The 19,873-nt window shown below is 38.5% G+C and overlaps 1 protein-coding gene across 1 annotated transcript; it reads left to right on the top strand.

The window, feature by feature from the left end:
• Window positions 1-2,140: 2,140 nt before the first annotated feature.
• LOC140928770 (EF-hand calcium-binding domain-containing protein 6-like) lies at window positions 2,141-18,905 on the top strand. The gene is made up of 18 exons (XM_073378553.1): window positions 2,141-2,591; window positions 3,419-3,519; window positions 5,374-5,471; window positions 6,030-6,107; window positions 6,446-6,512; window positions 7,097-7,200; window positions 8,037-8,489; window positions 9,621-9,734; window positions 9,966-10,073; window positions 10,841-11,017; window positions 11,408-11,624; window positions 12,670-12,740; window positions 13,335-13,465; window positions 14,070-14,269; window positions 15,418-15,503; window positions 15,590-15,692; window positions 16,577-16,645; window positions 17,471-18,905. The coding sequence occupies exons 1-18, from the start codon at window positions 2,273-2,275 to the stop codon at window positions 17,678-17,680; spliced, it is 2,706 nt and encodes a 901-aa protein (XP_073234654.1). The 5' UTR covers window positions 2,141-2,272; the 3' UTR covers window positions 17,681-18,905.
• Window positions 18,906-19,873: the final 968 nt, after the last annotated feature.

Here is a 19,873-nt window from a genome sequence, read left to right as displayed (position 1 = left end):
AGTTAGCTGAACATTTATTCTTAGAAGATAGTGAAATTAACTGTTCCCGTTCAGAAAATAGGTAAAGACGTTGAGTTGAGGTTAAAATATGTACGAGAATGTATGAAATAAACTACATGGATTGACACTATTTGAATTTCGTTTCTACCTTGCTTGATCTACATGTACGCTCGATAGTTTTGTTTCCCAGTTATCGAGGACACCTTGTAGTCCTTGTATGAAGAACCCAGTGAAAAGACAGCCGAGAAAATTTTCCCGTTTTCTCTACGAAGTACGATGCATTTAACTTTAGCAATAGGACGAAATCAAGAGCAGACCTAAGTAGAGTAGAGACCATAAGTCCAATTAGCACTCATTCTGCCTTATGATGATGGATAAACGCCATCATCACATTAAAAAGAAGTTGAAGCACCTTGTATTTTCAGCCAGGGCTCCATCAAGACACTAGCCTGCGTAGCAGACGTTAAAGGGGCGGGGAGGGGGAGGGTAAGAAGGTGGAAAAAAGGGAGTGGGGATTGGGGATTCTTCTCCTTCTTACCCTCGCCCCCAATTCCTTCTTTCCGACCGCCATAATTTTGAAACATAACAACCGCTGAATGAAGTGCTCGTGGGCTCTCAAGATTCCTTAGCGTGGGTTAGGGTAATAGAGTAATAGGATTTCTTTCTCGCTCGGAAAGCTTCGCTTTCCAAAGACGCTCCGCCGAAGGCCAACGAAAAAGCCCACGAGCGCTTCATTCAGCGGTTGTTATGTTTCAAAATAATGGCGGTCGATCATGGCGGTCGGAAAGAAAAGTTGAGCGAAAGGGAAGATCGATCGAAGGGAATTATTTAACGGTTAAACGACCCAGAATGATCACACACGGCTAACTAACACACGGAGAATTAACAGATTACAGCAATCAAAGAGGTAAGAGATTCTTTATTATCTAATTCAAACTGAACTCCTCTGCTCCCTGTGTCGTGGTAACTAACTACTATAAATGCCAAACTATATTCTTTGGAAGTATCGCCCTTTCCATGTATATGTATGCCTTTTCCCCTTAAAAAAGAAGTTTAAAAAGAACGAAAAATAGATGGAAAATATTTTCTTGTTCACGATGACAGACCATAACGTCTTCCTGAGGAACTGAACCAAACAAGCATTGACAGTGAAAAAATCGGGCTTCTTGAGAAAACTGCAGTGCAGCTGGCTATGAAGGTTTACGCACGAACTCGAGCAAGGTAATTCAAGTTTAATTCTTTACAGGACAAACATGATTCTTGCAATGGTAAGTACTTGTTTTCCTTTTGTAAAAAGTTAAAACTTGATAAGTTAGCCAGGTGAATGAAAACTTCAGTAGGATGTTTTAATAGTCCCTCATTTTGACGGAAGGTACGTAACCATTTTTTGTACCGGAGAGCCTCATTCTCCCTAATTTTTCTCTCTTAAGCTGTTCCCACTTGTAAGAGAAACGCCGAAATAATTTTATGTTCCTTATTCTGCCATTTCATTTTTAAAAAGGCATTCAAATCTTACAGTAAAGCATTAAGCTTGACTCAAGCTAAGTTGATGCTTTGTCGCCAAAACTACAAAGGAAGAAAAGAAGGGAAGAAACTTCGAGATATCACCTTTAAGACCTATACGTGGAAGCATTTGAAAAGTTGGTTACTTTTTAAAAGAAAAAAAATTGAGAAAACGTTGGGTTTCGATACGGGTCAGTAGGTTCGTACCCTCGATCTGTGGCGCAAAGGGCAAAAAATACTAGTAACTTGTAAAACCTGGTATTAAAGGAATCAATAGAAAGCTGTTTACTCTACGGTTATTCAGGCGTTTCCTTTCTGGTTACTGTTTTTTTTTTTTTTTTTTTTTTAAATAAAAGAACCGTCTGGGAAATTATGGAAGAGTGTCTCGAGAAAATGTATAAAACCAAAATTTATGATAAAACGCAGCACAAACTTTTATGAATGGATTTTGATCTTTTCTGTGTATCGCTCCATCATTCAAAAGGAACACTTCTTTAATAAATTGCTATAAATAAGAGCAAATTATTTGTAAAAGTCTTTGAATGTTAGAAATGTCAAATATCGATGTTTTATAATTTGCATTTAATTATGAAAGTTACTCGAGCGTGAAACCACAGTCGCATAGCAACGAAAGAGTTGATGACACAGAAAGTCAGTAGTAAAACAACTTGACTCGAGTTACACGCGCGCATACGGTTAGCCATTTTGGAACGAATGGTTTGAAAAAAACAAAAATCACAAACGTTTGCGGGTAGAAGACGTCGTCAAGATGGCAACAACTAATCTACCAGCGATTCAACACCCGCTTTCGAGAATGGATGACCCGACAAATTTAAACGTGAGAGGTTTATCACGAGACGGCTCGCGTGCAGCTTCCCGGCAAAGTTTGACTTTCGGGCAAGATAAATTCAACGCTTTACGCCCCATAACTGCAGATCAAGTACCTTGGAGACTTACGCGATCCTCAAACGGTTTTGGTGGGCAAAATAGTCCAAGAAATAATGGTTTTGCGGCCATGGGACAAATTCCAGAAGGTGTCGAAGTCAAGCTAGCTGAAGACCCGAGCAAGCCAAGCATACCGATTTTCGGTGAGTGTGTTGACCTTCCTTTTATCTTTTTTCTAGTTAAGTGGTTTAATTTATTGCTCTAGGATAGATGCAGCTCGAGTCTTCTTTTCCAGATGGATTTTATCGGAAAAGGGTATTGTTGTTAGAAACGCAGAACCTAATTACGTCTTCCATCCTCACGCTAGCTATTAACTAGATCTATTAACACTAAACTTGCTACTATTTTCTCATTATTTTATGTATGTGAAAATTTGTACTTCAATAGCTTTTCGATGACAGTTCACTAATTTTTTTGAAAAGTATCCTATATACTTAATAATCGGGGATATTTCTTTGTGTATGCTTTATCTAAACTGCCTAGAGACCGCGACAAGCCATATGTTTTATGATACACTGCATTGAATGACTAAATATGAATTTTTAATCTAAGGTTTCTCCCGGATGTTTCTTCCCAAAACATCTGCTTCAAGCAGCTGTTATTAGAGACATTAGCATTTATAACTTCTGGGCGAGCAAACTAATGTAAAACAAAAGCTCTTTTTCCATACAATGTTTTATATAGTTTGCATAAAAAATATTATTTGTTTACTTATGACATTGGTCAATAGTAAGTTATTTGTTTTACCAGGTATGTTTTTATTTTTAGCTCGCATTTGATTATAGTTACATAGATATTTGCGGATCATATATTTTAAAATTATTATTATTGTTACCGGTATTATTAATAATATTATTATTATTACAGCTTTATGTTGAAGTAAATGGTTTAAGTCTATAATGATTGCATAATGTTTCCAAATTTATCAAAATGAGCTTTAATGCAACTGAGTTGCTGTTGTACATTCTAGGGAGTCGTGCCGACATGGCTAGCCGTGCAGAGAGCCGCCTGTCTCGACTAAACAGTGCTGCATCATCCCTGCAGGGGCCTGACAAAGCAACAGTTGATGAGGTATGTTGTCACTTCTGCCAAACCATTACTTTTCACAGGAAATTTGACTTTCATTAGTCAAATCAGGGGGGTGTAAAAGAACCAACACTTTTGTTTGAAAAGAGTGGGGAAAGTTTCCATGGTGGTGTGGTCTACATTTCACATGTCATTCATATCGTGGGCCATGAGTGGGTTACAGTGAGCCCATAAATGGACTGATAGCGGCTGCCCTTGGCGCCCTTGTATGCTGATGTCCACACTTATTGTTAACATGTTAATATGTAATGTAAAGAGGGTGCATCTTGTTGTCCTCTAATCCACGACATTCCATTCCACATATTTCCAAGAAAATAATTATATTGACAAGGCAATGAAATGTTATGGTTCTGTAGGAATCAATTTAATGAGGCAAGCATAAGGGAGAACCCCTCTTTCTAAAGAAATGATTACCAGTATATTGAGAACAAATTAACATTTGAAAGGAAGATTGTGAATGAAAGAGGAAGGCGATTGGCCATTATTTTGCAAGTTGCCCAAAACCTCTTTCTCAAGATTAGGCTGTCTGTGAAGCCTCTGATATGAAAATATTTTTTCTGTTATAATGCTAATACATTTCATTATGTAAAAGGTTTTAAACTTAGTCTTGGAACTTAGTAATAGTACATTGCAATATATTAATTCTGCACAGGGTACCCATACTGTTGATATCCTGTGTTTGCATGACTAATATGGGCATCCCACATTGGTATGGGCTCTGTGGCACATTCTACTAGTTGTGAGACAACTCACATGTCGTCTGACAAACGTTTGGCCAAATTGTCAATTGATCCTGTAAGACTACCATAGACATCAACATAACCTGGATGTAATCAACCCTGTGAAATGACAAAATGTTAAATGGGATTCAACTTTTTGACCCAATCCAGCTTTTGTTGACACAACAGACTAGTAGGATTGATTTGGATTATAAACAACTTTAAGGGTGGGACATAAACCAGGTAAAAATCCTGTCAGCAGCAGACTGTGCTCATTCCAGCAGGCAAGATGTGGATGTCATTTGTTACTGAGTTAATTTTCGGAGTCAGGATGAAGCAAATAAAAAAATACACTCTCAGAGAATAAGGCTGTTATGGAAGAAAATGAATAATAGGAGCATGGATAAAACTGATATGAAACCAGAGGTTAATTTAATTAAACTTTGACACGTGACCAGCATGGCTATTGTTGTCAAACTCTATAAAAAATAGCTACACTTAAAATTTACACTTGTACAATGTACACTAAAATTGACCCTTGTGGCTTCATGGGCTATTGACTCAGAGGCCATTCAGGCTAGAGGAATAACTGTTAAATATACTAGTATAACGTTTTTTTTTTCGCCTCATTTATAAACACAAGACTTCTTGATGTACCCCTTGTACAAATTCTGTTCTTTAAATTAAGCAACATTAAGTACATCCTCAAGCAACTCTAAAATTTTCCAAGAAAATTAATGTCATTGCACCCCATTTTTGATGTACTGTTTAAAACACAAGCAGGCGTGGATTATCAGCTTTAAATACTCGAGGCATAGCCAAAAGTTTATAAACGTGATTATTACTGCGAGTTTTTTGAATGGCTTCAAAATCTCTGATATAGGTCAACTCATTCTTGCACTAATATTTAGATTTGGGGTTATTTTGATCTAAATAATGGCAAAAAGGTTAGCTGTGTCTTTATCAGATATAAAGACTCTCATTAAAAATTAATTTCTTTTGTTTTTTTTTTAATTGTTAATGAATTTTTGAAGTTATGAATTATTATAGATGATTTGTGTTATGTTGTTACATACAATTCCATACCCTTAATAATCTTTAATATTTGTTTCGTTTTTAGATTGAATTTCTTTTACGTGAGAAGATGAAAACTGCATATTATATAATAAAGAACACATTTAAAGAGTTTGACCCAGAAGGGAAAGGAGTTGTTGGCAGGTATATGGTCATATATAGCTCTAATAAAGTGAATGAATACTATCCTGCAGAATACATCAGGGCACTGTTGAAATTTGTACTATTGGACAAATAAATAAAGAAGACTAAAATTAATATACATGCATACAGGGAGTCCCTTCATTATTCCAAATAAATTAACATTTTTATGTTTTCCTGTTAATCAGTAGGATAATTTTAGATTGTATCATGCAGCTGAGAGACTCTTGGATATTTTTTTATTCTGTTATACAGCTTGGGGTTATTTGTTTATGACATTCACATTTATTCCAGCTGCCTGGTTTACACAATTTTGCTGTATTACAAGGTGTGAAAAGAGTAAAAAAAGATGTTCATAAGGGGAAGTCCTTAATTGCCTGTTATTATTTGTTTTGAAAATACTACAACATCTTAAAAGAAGTCCTTTGAATGTCTGTTAGCTTCAAGCAACTGGAGAGTGGTTTAAAAACTGGAAAACATGTTCTCTGAACGGTTTTCTGGTGTATAGAGTTACGTTCATGCATATATATTATTACTTCTTTTTTCCCCTTTTTCACACAGGGAAACGTTGGCAAGGATTTTGCAAACTTTTTTGTCAAGGTCTATTAGTTTGAGTCAATTTAACAAGTTAATGGTTCGGTAAGTTAAAAAGATCTAAACCTTAATTAGTCTTATCCTTTTATTCCTTATGATGAGACAGATAAACTTTAGTTTTAAAGTCCCTTGTGCCACGTTGAGCACCTACATATATGGTCTGCATTAAGACACATGTTCAATTTGTACACTCCATGGTAATGAGGTAATACATGTTATGTTTGAAGATCACTTCCTGGATGATCACTTCAGCATTGTCAGATACAGTATGTCTAAGGTTTGGTGAAGAATTCGGGTTTTGCCTCGCATACTACAGAATCTGTTTTTGTAAAAAATCAAAGTGTTATTGCTATAGCAATAAATATGTGAAACTCTTTCTTCAGATTAAAACTCGACCATAAGAAGATGATATCATATGATGAGTTTTATGCCTCTTTTAGGCCTCCAAAGGTGAGATATAAAGTAATCCTTTAATAATAGATTTTTAAATTATGGGAGTGGAGAAGAGGATGGGCTGAAATCTACTGTTGTTTTCACAAATATAGTCTATTTTGTTACGTTTGCAGAGGTTTAAATGATACAGTCATACCTCCAATAAATACCAAAAACGAAAACAGAAATAGCTTGCAAATGACTGGCAGCCGCTCATTAAGGTTTTTAATTCCGATGGGCTCTTATCTAATCTGTATATTTGGTCTATGGATAAATAAAGTGAACTAATCTGGGGATTTAGGGCAAGGGGATAAGGAATAAAGATGTTTGTATTAGGTTATACCACCATTAAGTGTTTGAAAAACCGGCCATATAGTTGCAGCCAAGTACAAATTATCATAGTTTGAACCTTTCGTAAGTGACTATTTCCTGCAAGTGTCCTCTAGAACTTGGCATTTTGGGTTGCTTAAAGCAGCGTCTTGGATTGGCGGTTTGTCTGTTATATCATTGCAGTAGTGGTTCCTTTTTAATAGCTGACAACAGAGCAAGGTTTGATGAACTTTAACAACATTTGATGTTGAATTCTTCTATTCCTGTTTTAGAAAGCTGATGAAGGACCTGCTTGGCTGGAACTAGAGAAGCCAGAGTTAAAATGTATGTCAGCTGCACAAGTTCATGCACACCTGAAAGAAAAGGCCAAGCAGAGGTAGTTGGTTATTTCTGATACTGCATACATGTAGAACCATGGATTTCGTAATCATTAGCTACTCATAAACCTGTGTGGCGAAGTCGTTAACGCTGTACTTTTTGTGAGACGAACAATTCGAATTTGGGCCAATCCAAAATTGACCTGTTCTCCTGTTGGTTTTGATTTAAACGTTTAACTTACCTTAAGCTAAAAACCAATCGGGAATTAAAGAATACTGTAACATACATTGATATCTTGTGAATGATTGTGTTCTGGATACGAAAGGCATTCCAGAGTCGAAATTCCAAGCTACAGTTGTATTAAAGAGCTTGAAAGCGGTTCAAAACTAAAATACCCCTTCCCGATGTTGTTTTAGCTTTTCATACACTAGTCATTAACAGTCCCAGTAATGAAAATAGTGGATAAAATAACGTGTATACGTAGCTTGGAAAGGGGATTCTTAAGTTTGTTTTTGTAGGTGACATTTCCCGTAAGAAAGAAAAGGGTTTTCTGCATAAAACATCTCTCTTGGCTTGTGCTGTTTGAATTGTACTGCTAGCTAGGCTAGACAAGTTATTAATAAGCTCGCTCTGGTTGTTGTGTTTGCTTGTTTTTGTTGTTTAGTGGGGCTTTGAATTACTTTGAACTGTCTTGAGTTTACTGACCGACTCATAGCATGCAGGAAATCTTCGCCATTCACACCAATTAAGCCCAAACGTAGAATTCATTATTAAAACATTTAAAGTTGATTTGCTATGAAAGGCCATTTCTAAACATAGTGGGAAAAACAAGGCAACCAAGAAAGATAGAGTTGAAAGCAACGAACGCTAAAATTTCGCATGTTTCGTTTTTAGGTTTCTAGATGTTGCAGATCTGATTCCGCAAATGAATCCAGGTGGTTCAGGAAGGATTCTTAAACCGGAGCTTAGAAACGTTCTTAACAAGATGGGGTTTTATATGGAGGACGATGAATTTGAAAAACTTTGGCTTAAATACGACACCGAGAACTATGGAACGATCCGGGCTGAGAGACTCATGAGCAAACTTGGTATTGCCTTGCGAGACGGCAGCAGTAGAGATGAGGCTAGCTCTCCCAAGAAACTTGAAGTTGAAAGAAAACAGTCGCTTGATGTAGAAAGATGGCTAAAGAGGAAATTTCGCGAAGGATTTTCGGATATGAAACACGCATTCATGGAGTTAGATTTAGACCGGATTGGTAAAGTTAGTCGAGATGAATTCAGGCGCGTTATGGAAGATTTTGGGCTGAGGCTGAGCACTGACAAACAGCTGGATGACTTTCTTGCCAGGTAAATGCTAATCAAATTACACGCGCGACGGTTGTGCAAAACAGGATAGCGCTATCCAACGGATAAATCACAATCCAACGGATATGCATTAAGGAAACCAATTGCGTTATCCACTGGATAGATATTTATCGAGTGGACAATGTTATCCAGCCATTAGACGGCAAAACAGTCGGGTTTTTTTCTCAGAATCGGTTTAGCGTAGCGTAATAGTCTCGCGCGCTTCGCGCGCGTGAGCCTCACACCCCCTCCGTTTTCAGCTTCGTTCCAGTCCTTTTGTTTGACTGTTCGAGCGTTCTTGAGTACCTAAAAATACGGACTGTTCTGCAATCTAGAACAACTGGGGCCAGATGGATGAAACCAAAGGGTTAGTTTCTACGGAGACTGTGCTGTTGCGTCGGTAGGGGAGTGAAATACCAGGATTTTGTTTTACCAATTTTGTTGATAAGGTAGATTGGTCACCGTAGGGAATAGAGAAGCTGAGTACAGTGCTAGCCCTTCGTCCGAGCGAATTCACCCTGAGACCTAATTTCACCAACAAGCAATGCATCTAATTTTTCGTTCCTTTGTGTTTGCGCATGTGTCAGCGTTCGTTTTTGTTTGAGGCACAAGAATCTTATGGAGGGCAGTTACAATCAAACCTGTATTAAGCGGCCACCCTTAGGGAATGGTTTACTGACTGCTTAATACAAGTTTACCGTTTAATGCAGTTTTAACACATTAAAGAGTTATTCAAGAAAATGAAGATGGTGACGGACGAAATATCTATCCCGCGACAAATTGACCTCAAACTGTTTCTACCTCTACTGGTACCAAAAGAAAAAGAAAGAAACTGTACCACTAAACGCCACACACAGTATGACTGCTGCATTAGTATGGTTGGTGAAGACAAATGAAAAACAACTCATTGGAGCCTCAGAAAAGGTGACCGCGACCGCTCAATAGAAGTGACCGCTTAATACGGGTCAAGTTTTACAGTAATAAAGGGAAACTATTTTCGGGACTTTGGTAAGTGACCGCTTAATAGAGGGTGACTACTTAATGCAGATCCGCCTAATGCAAGTTTGACTGTATACGTGAAAGGGTGTTTTCTCGTTTCTGTCTTCAAGTATGATTTGATATTTTTTCTCGCAGGTGCGGCATTGAAGGATCCAATGGCAAGATTTCTTATAAGGAGTTTCTCCGTCGATTTCAAGACCGAAGCGAGCAAGGAATGCCCCACAAAATTTTAGCCAATCCACTACACAGGTATTGTTGACTCTGTCCAATTTTAAGTCTCTTTTTTGGGGGACGAAGCAAGGGTCTCTGAAAATTTTCAAACCAGCCGTTTTCTTGAAAAGATTACCAGTCACGACTTACGTTTTATCGTTTTTGATCGAAAACTGTACAAAATTCCCTTGAAATTGAAACAATACTTACCTTCCCTGTGGGAAAAGAAGACAGCTTTGTATATACTAATACTTTGTTTCGTTTTCTAAGGTATCATCATAGTGATGCTGGAAGTAACTACTCGACCACTTCAGCGGTGGAGGCCAGAATAATGGACTTGTTTCAGAAAGACTTTCTGGCCCTTTTGGGTACATTTCAGTAAGTATTGTCTGTTTTTTCGTGGTGAAAGATGATTTCTTCTTTTGTCAATCAAACTTTTACGATTTAGTGGGCTGGTAATGATCTACCCCCAGAAATTATTATTCTGGTCCTGGTTGCTCAAACACTGGATAACGCTATCCATCGGACATGACTGGATAAATCACTTTCCAGAAGATATGTATTAGGGAAACTATTTGCGCTATAAAGAATTATTTGGTGGATAGCGTTATCCTCCTTTCGAACTTTTCCCTTTGTTGATCTTTTTTCAGTCAAGTTTCCTCTTATTGTCGTTTAAGACCGAGTTGTTCGGAATCCAGAGTCATGCAGACTCATATAGTTCATTTACAGTTAACCCAAGAAAGAAACTTGCAGGGCTGCAAGCAAGTTTTTATCGTTTTTCATAGATAATCGAGCGAAACGCGCGAGAGATGCCTAGCTTCATTGGATCATCAACGTTTCTAGGAGTCTGCCAACCTACCCCTCCCCTAAGCTAACATTTTGCCCTAAGTGAGAAGTAAATGTTTATGTTGGCTTAGGGGAGGATAGGTGGGCAGTTTCCCAGACTGCTTCACTGAGGTGCCTCGCGGCTCGTTACTTGCGGCGTTTAGCGCGACTCCAATAACCCTTGAACTGCACACAGGCTACGAACAACTCTGCCCAGGTTTAGTTTTACTGTTAGTTTTCTGCAAAGTTTTAACTCTTTCGTTTTGTCCAATGATGAATTTGGAGCGATATTAATCTAATATAATTGCCTTCATTTGCAGCAACATTGACCGAAAAGATTCTGGTCTTCTCACGCAACAGCAGTTCCGCGCGGCTGTTGAAGGAAGGTTTGAATTGAACATGAGTGATCAGGAATTCGACGCGTTTCTGAAGAAAGTTCCGATTGATAATGACGGCATGGTTAAATACGTCGAGTTCATGTCCAAGTTTGACACTTTGTGAGTATAGTGTGTCCCTGTTGATACCTCTTCTTTGCCCGCGGGGACCTTCCTAGTATAGGCTAACGGCGATGTGCCGCTGGATGGGGTACATTTAATGTAGTTTCTAATATAGGGTCCCACATTTGCGGGATTTTAGTGGTAAGAAAATTATGGTAAGGAAGGATTTAAAAATGGGAAGGTTTGCTGTCGAAAAAGTGACTGGAAGTGACTAAGTTCGGATTGCATTTGCCAAAAAGTGACAAAGATGGGGTCCATAATTGGCCACAGAATAGCCTATCATGGGGTAGGGCTTCTGATAGGCCATCGGCACATATCCACCCAAAAATCGATTCCTGTCCTCCCCTCTTAAGGTTTCCAATGTTAAATTTTTGTTCTGTATTTAAACAGTGAAACAAAAAGTCTGTTTGACCGGTCAAGCGTCATGGATCGTAGGGACACTCTTCCTCCATTACCGGAGAGAGACAGCCCACCAATGTCACCTAGGAAACAACTTCGACCAATCAAGACCATGGATTCGTATAACAGCCAGGAAGGGCGCAGTGTGGAGGAACTGAAAGTGATCATTAAGAAAGTGCTCGAAAATAATTATCAGGCTTTTGAAGAGGTGAGCTAGCTAATAGAGACTTGCAGTATCAGGTTTTTCAAGGAAAAATGCAAACCGTTAACTGCAGTTTGCAGTTACGCGTTTGCAGTTTCACGTTGTCGGGTTTCGATTTCAGCAAAGCGTTCGATGTTTAGACGGTGCCGCCATGTTGTTTTTCGTCAAGTCGCAGTGCTTCCCTTTTAACGCCCTTAAAACATGAGGAATTCATTGTTCCGAGTTCAAAAATCTAACTGGCACATCACAAGCGGGTGTAGAAACCTATCTCTTGCCTTTAAAGGTGAAGCTAGCTGTACAATTTTTAGTGACAAAAAACCTTGCCGTAAATCACTTACCGCTGGAAGCTCCTTCTGCCGTTCAAACGGGTGAAGAACCGTAAACTGCAAACGCGACCGCAAGACCGTGGTCATGTGACATCCTTAGGTTTTGCCGTTTATTAACCATGAAAAACCGGATGCTCATAGTCTCTACTACGGATGCAATTCGCTGAAGCCACTCTCTTGGACAACGGGAAAAAACGCGCTTTCTCGAAAGTCCCGTAATTTTTTTTTCCCGTACTTTAAGATCCATTATATAGTGCGCGTCCATGCTCACAAATTGGTCTATTTTGTTCAGTTTATTAAAGGCTTTATTGTAAACATTTCAGTGTGTAAGAGGAGTTAATCATACAAATGTTAGTCTCTTCAGAGCTAGACCCTCTATTTTCTCTTTAGAGATTGTTGAGCGGGCGCGCGTATGAAAATGAAAAACGTGGGTGTTTATTGGCCGCTAATGCAAGGGGGTTGGGGTGAGGAAAGGAGAAAATAGTTTCTTCATTTTTTTTCTCGCGCTCGCTCTCACGCTTTCATTACGCTCACACGTTCGCCAAATTCGTCGGGAAAAAAACACTAATTCGTCAAAAAGGAAAAACGTCTGTGAATAGGCTATACAAATGTGCATTTCATCATCCCTTCTAGAAAACTAGAAAGTTGTTTATGTACTAGAAATGTAAAATTGGCTTAATGCAGTATATGGAAAACTTCAAGTAACGCGTGTCTGTTGTTTTCAGGCTTTCAACGAACTTGATGAACTGAACAGCAAGAGAATGACAAAAAATATGATGATTAAACTGCTGAAACAGTAAGGAGTTGGTTTACACCTTGTTACCTTTACATGTTATCACGAAGGGCAAGTTAAGAGCAGGAAAAAACGCTAGTGTTTGCGTAATTATAAGCCTCATTTTATGGATGATTATAGTGTGACTTATCAATAAAAAGCATCTGAGCGTTTTAATTTCGCTGTACAAGTTTATTTTAACTCTTGAACGGTGTGCAGTTTTATCATTAGAGCATTAAGGACCAAAACAGTGCAAATCTGTTGACCTTTTTTTTTTTCATTCATCGTCTTGAAAATACCTTTACCTATTATAACGTACAGAACACGTATTCGCACCGTAGCGGAAGTAGCCTGTCTCAGCCTTTGGATTAGAGGGACGTGGCTGTAACTTTTCATTATGTAACTATAGTTGTATACTTACGAACAAATTCTGTTAGTTTTGGTAGATAAATGTTCGTATCATCGAGACAGAATAATTTTCATCATGCACATAGTTCAAATGAAAATTGTTCTCTCTCGCTCATACGAACATTTAGCTACCAAAACTAACAGAATTTGTTCGTACGTTCTTAGTAAAGGATTTGCTAATGTTTTCTCGTATTTATTTTTCTCTGGCAGGTTTGGAGTAACTGTAACGCGTGATGAAGTGAAGCGACTCTGGGACACTAGAGAGCTTATTACAGATCAGAGGGGTTGCCTTGAATACCGGGAGTTCGTACGCACATTCGGCTATTCACTACGATCTGCAGGTATTTATCTTTTTATACAGGGTTTACTTCTCTGTTATAAAATTAAAACATGATCAATTTTCCGACTGAGAATAAGAATTCAAATAAGACATATTTGTCACATCTCTCTAGGGGTTTAGGATGTATAAGTTTCTTTTATGTCGAGTAATCGTGTTCACGAGAGAGAAGGGAAGTCAACGCCCCCATGAAAGCCATTGTTTAGCCCGTTTTAAGTTCAGATTCTGAGTGTTTAAAACTGTGGTTGGCTAGAATTAATTATGTTTTAATCACTAACATAGGGCCTTGTTTGAATTGGTAGAAATCGTTATCAGGCTAGTGTCAATATCTTTCGTCCTTTGAAAAAGTCTCGTCCTTCTTGTGTGCCCTTCGCGTTCTCGGACGGTTGACTTCCTTTTCAAACGCGAGCCTCGCAGGGCACGCCATGACTGGCGCGCTGTTGCTAGCGACGCAGGTCACGTGGTTTGGTATCTCCACAAAGCACGCTCCTGACTGCGCTGCAGTTCTTGGAACATTTTATAACAAATAATGACATAATTGTGTGTTACTGTACGATCTAATTAATACAGCCATTTCATGAAATTCATAATTTATTGCTCTTCTTCAGCTTTCCCAAATGCTAAAGTTTCTCCACCCAAGAGAGGTGACAATGATTTCATGATGCGCTCGAACAAGCTGAACAGTGATAAGCATCTGTTACACCACCTGCTTAAATCAAATATCGACAAACACTGGGAGACACTCTGGAGTGAATTCACCTCAATTGACCATCAGGGAACTGGATGCGTATCTAGGAATGATTTTAAGGTAAGGTGACGTTTCTTGGTTTCATGTTAAGTTTCATATCCACGGAGGATATATAGGTCTTTTCTCGAGTCGCTCCAAACCTCTTTTTCAAAACGAGGCTTAGGGCAAAGTCTTTGAAATGAAAATAATTTTCAGTTGTCACGCAAACGAAACTCGAATTTGCAGCTGGCCTCGTTTTGAAATTGAGGGTTTTGGAGACTCGGAAGTGACCTATTGGTTGAGTCCTGGACTTGGGAGGTAGACCCGGATTCGACACCCGGCTGAACCTACACAAAGGCGCCACTAAGGGTCTTAAAAAAACTGAGGAGAAAGTGCTATTTTTGTTCTTACATCTACAAGTGGTTATTTAAGATATTCTAGTTTTCTCGGATAAGGACAAAAAGCCATAGGCCCCGTATCACAGCACTCTCGCTGATCTATTGTAGCTGTTGTGGGCCGTAAAACATCCCACAGGGCTCTCCGTAAAGAGTAGGGAACGTACGCCCGAGTAGTGTGATAGCACTCTTAGTATCTTACAAACTGAATTAAGAGTACATCATAAAAGCATGAATGATTACTGCGCAACGGGATGCATTATAAAGAGTACTTTCAAATAGGCGTCAAAGCTACGTCACGGTATCGGCAGAACCTTGAAAAATCTATCCTTAATATTTGAAGTTTGTCGTTTATTATCCATGTCAATCTCTTCCAAACTAAAACATCTTTAATCCTCTGTATTAATCCTTTCACCTTTTTGATGTATTTCTCCCCTTCAAAATAATTTTGAGCTTTCTTTTGGCAGTTGTCATTATATACATTGCAAGGTAATGATTAACAATAACGTCACAGTTCAGCTCTTTGATAGCATCGTCCAACGTTGAAAATAACAAATTAACAAAAGCCTTTCCGCCAGCTGCAACCTCCCCAATAAAATACTGCAGACCCCCCTGGCCAATGGTGTTGCACTACATAAAGAGAGGACTTATGAAAGAGAAACGGCGAAAGGACGATTGCAGATCCACAGGCTCATCTCTCACAAACCCACGTATATCATGTCCATACTAATGTAGTTGAGAATCGAATTTTGTCTTTCTTTCTTGCACACTTATACTTTATTTGATAATGTACCTTGTTGCGGCATAAAAATCTTAAATGGTTCTCTTTCACAGAATATTTTGCAAGGTTTATGCATGGAGTTAACAGATTACGAGACTCAAGTATTATGTGACAAATTTGACCCTGGAAAAGAGGGAAGGTGAGTTATGAAATAAGTGCAAATTTTGAGAACTCGTTTACTATGTAGCCATACAAATGACTGATGATTCCAAATGTCTTCCACAGAGTAAACTATATAAAGTTTTTAGAACCATTCTCCAAACATAGAAGAGGTTTTCGACATGGACACAATATGCAAGCTGTTATGAAGCATCCTCAGGCTGAACTGGTAAGGAACAAGTACTGTGTTACAGGTCAAATTAAAGTATTGGTGACCCAAGGGAAATAGCGCTAAGAAAAAATAAACAGATCGACTTTAGTTTCCAAAAGTAGAAAACCCTCAAAATTTACTTGTGTGTAAAATCCTACTCGTTACTTTTCTCGATGAAAATAAAGTTTTACTTCTTTTTCGGTTTAGAAGTGTTGCAATGAAAACGACATAGTTTTATATTTAAAATAAGTGTCAAAATCAACAAACAGTAAATTATTCCTTCAGTTCCTTGGATATTATAGTTATTTTTTGTTGTTGCTGTTTGAGATTATCGAGACATAATCCAGGGAACTTAAAAAGGAGTGGGTCAGGTTTTACGTGTCTCGTTTGTCAATAGATTTTCAATCAAGCTGGTCCTTTGGTCTGTTTCTGTTGGTCAGTAAAGACCTTAAAATTAACGTCCTTATTGGTCATCGCTCATGCAGAAGTTTAGCTAGCGGTTCTGTTCAAATGTCGGACTTTTCATGTGCCGAAGTTAAGAGTTAAGTACGTGGAAAGGTCTCCGTTTGAATCAATTTAGTCTGACATGTCTAATTTAAGTGGACCCATGAATTAACTTCGAGTGGCGCACATGAGAATTTCGACTACGGAGCATTGTACATAGTGAAAATGAAATTGAGTCCGACGTTTGAACTGGGCCCAAGTCTTGATCATACGTTTTAGTTTTTAAGTGATGCAAACGTTTCGGGTCAGGAATTCTTTGATTTGTTTACAGTGATGTCGTAAAAGCAAATTAATTTGTTTTAAGGTGTGCAGATTCAAAGCAGTCTACTGCATGTCTCTATTAAAGCTTTAATAACGTTTATCAACATGGTATCAATAATTGTTTGTTTCTTGGATAGCCTATGGATGATGTTGTTCAAAAACCCAACAAAGGATTGTCAACAGTTACAGCAAAACTAAGGGAAAAGGTACTAGTCACATGTTTACGTGGTGAATTTGCGCTATGAAGCTCCCTTTTTTATAATACCGCGAAACAATTTGTACCTCGTGACTAAGTTTTCCCTACATTTATAGTCAGCTGATTATTATTTCTACACAAACATAAATAGTTTCGTGTTAGTTTTATCCATTATTTTTTCTAATTTGAGAAATATTCAAGCTGAATATGCCGTTAACGTGATTCTAAATCTCCCTTATTAATAGTTTGTCAACACGAGCAGGAGTGTTTCGTGAGGTATCCAAACACCGGGAAGTGTCGCTTTTCCGTGTCTACATATCAGATGATTATAGCACGGGGTTATAAAAAACAGGGCGCAGCCAAGTTGCGGTGTGTGATATGGCTTCTCAAATGTTCAGCAGTTCTTGAAGAAGTCTAAAAAACTCAAATTTGTTAAAATTGTTCCACTCGTCTGCCACAGTATATTGAAAATTCTTGTTGATTGTGACAATAATAGCTTACATACCTTTCCAGTAGTAGTTCTAACTACAACTTTCTTAAAGGAATAAACCTTTCTACATGCATACAGTCTGTATCCTTTCACAGCCGTTTAGAAAGTCAAGAGAAAGCGAAAAATTAAATGAGGACAAAAACGCGAGGGAAGACTGGGGCTCCCCTATTTTTGCTCCAGTCTGCCTTCGTTTTTTCCCTGCGTTCTATTTTTCGCCCGCGTTCCACAATCTGAACGCCTGGAACAAAGTAGTCTTTTTTAAGAAGTCCGTAGAAATGGCAAAACAGCTTTGTTGTTCGATCTTCTGTCTTTTAACGTTTTTCTTTTTCGCCTTATTTCTTTCAGTTGTCTGGAAAGTGGATTAATCTCATGCGTGCTTTTAAAAAGTTGGACAAAGATAACAGTGATTTTCTAACCCTCAAAGAATTCCGTCATGTGTTAGAGTTGTGTAACGTGGTGTTGGACGAAGAGGATATTTATCACATTTTAACGGAATTTGACGAAAACAAAGAAAAGAAAATCAGATACACGAAATTTTTGGACAAGATAAAATAATTTATAACCTGTACTACGAAAGCGTGTGTGACCACTGAAGAATCATTGAAGTCTAGAAAGGCCATGAACATTGGATCGAAGTAATGCTTTTGAAGGCCTGAATCCTTGATCAAGTGCTCTTACGTTCCCCATATGAGGGTTTCTTAAAAGCATCCAAAATTGTTGTTAATACTAAAAACAGAAGCCGCTGTCATCCCAAGCTGTGGAAACCCTAAAATAGAAGCTCCGCCACTCTGTTTAGCCATAGTTAATTGAGTGGAATGGTTATGAAACCCGTCAGACTCCTTTGTTATATGTTTTTGTGGACCTGAAAGTGCACAACGTTCAAAAGAATTCCTATCATTTTGATTGTATTGACCAATAAAAACGTTGCATTAATTTATTCCGTAACAATTTGCCAACAGAAAACAAAGGATTGTGCACTTTCAGGGTGCTTCCAACATAAACTGAAGCACTGTTGTTTTTATCATTGATGTTTGCCGCTTTTCATAACCAGTCTCCTCTAATAACTATGGTTTAGCTTAAGGCTGGCCTCCATGGCTCAGAAGGACGTCGGACGTCTTTTGAGATTTACACTGTGTATCAGCGATCAATTGGTAGCTTTTAATTGTTGCAACTCGTACAAGTGCGTCAAAAATTAATAACAGCTCTCGGCAGATACAATCTTGGACAGAATAAAATGGGAAAGCAATTCCCTCTTCCACTTAAAATACGATAAGGCCGCACGAAGACCAAAATGCACCATTTTCCGGTCCTTGTCTTGAGTTGGGGTAGGGAGGAAGAGGGGCTTAATTTCCGTCTATTTTGTCTAAGATTGTAGCCTTTACTGCTGGAGAAGTGATAGACGTAGGTCCAGTTTGAATCGAATTTCGATTACCGCTGCACTTCCTGCGATACAGCCCTTACATTTAAATGCCTGAAGTATGTTGTACTTGAACTAATCTAAATAAAAGAGAGCGGCCTTCCTCTAGGCTATGCAATATATGGTTTCGTAGAGTGACGAGAAATTGATTTTGAAAGTACATCGTTCATCAGCTAACAGAAGCCTTATGTAACGAGAAACAAAACAGTTGACTCCTCAAGTCGATAATATGGTTCATGTTGGATAAACGAAATAAGTGGTACAGTCGACGACTTGCGACTAAAGTCCGGTTCTTAAAAATCAGATAATTGTATGTTTGAGAGTGTATTGTAATTTTGCGATTAAAGTCATTGTGACATTTCATGATTCTGACACTCTTATTTGTACACATGTAAGTTACAATTTTTTCTCTTACGCTGTAAAAAGTATGAAATAAATGAATAAAAACTTAATGTTTGCAAGCCGGTTGTCGATCTACCCATGCAGTTACCAAACCCATGTGAAAAGTGTGTTCAAAATACTTTGCTGATTTTTTTTATTTTTCAATCAGTTCATGGACTTTTACATTGAACTTCGGAAAATAAACGCACTTTGTCATTGGTTGTGGCCGAATGATTAATCAGGAAATGTGTAGATGGGACTGTAAGACTCTTCAGACACCTGTGGCCTCGTTTCTGAGAGTCTCTATGCTGGGATCAGTTTTAACCCGAGTATGATGAATCATAACGACTATCAGGTGTTCGGCTAAAGGGATGAGATCCTAAGGCAATGACTTGTTAAGCAGGCCAGGAGAGGGTAGTACTCCTAAAATTCCCTATAAGGGTAGGCTCCGCCCTAAAGGGATAACTTTTTCAGGTCTCAGGTACGGTAAGGTATATCAAAGGGTGCGGATTTCACTAGTTAAAGTATATGAAGGAGAGAAAAATCTATCATTGAATGGCCTTTGGTGAAACTGTTTCGAAAAGGCGCACCTTATGGCTATATCATTTTAACTTTTGGAACTTCTTAAACGTCCACGGTTTTTGCAGTTAATTTCTTTATTATTACGAGTAACGTAACACGAAAATGACAAAACGACTTCCTAGCGATTTATTCTTATCAAGTAGCTATGTTGAAGGGGTACCATTTTTTAATGGCAGGCATACGAAAGAAATACTCTTTCTGTTAACGGGTATATAAAACCCGGTTGGGGTAAAGGATTGGACCTCGGGGTAAAGCCTGGCCTGCTTCTCAGACATCCGATTTCGCTCGCGTGACCGCGAACGACCTCGGACGCCTGGGAAGCAGGCTAGGGAAAGCCTTCCGGCATTAAACTTCGCAGAGCAGTCTCC

This window comes from Porites lutea, chromosome 2 (assembly GCF_958299795.1).
Source record: "Porites lutea chromosome 2, jaPorLute2.1, whole genome shotgun sequence".
Taxonomy (NCBI): Eukaryota; Metazoa; Cnidaria; class Anthozoa; order Scleractinia; family Poritidae; genus Porites; species Porites lutea.
The sequence above is the reverse complement of the archived record's forward strand: the minus strand, read 5'-3'. Positions and strand labels throughout refer to the sequence as shown.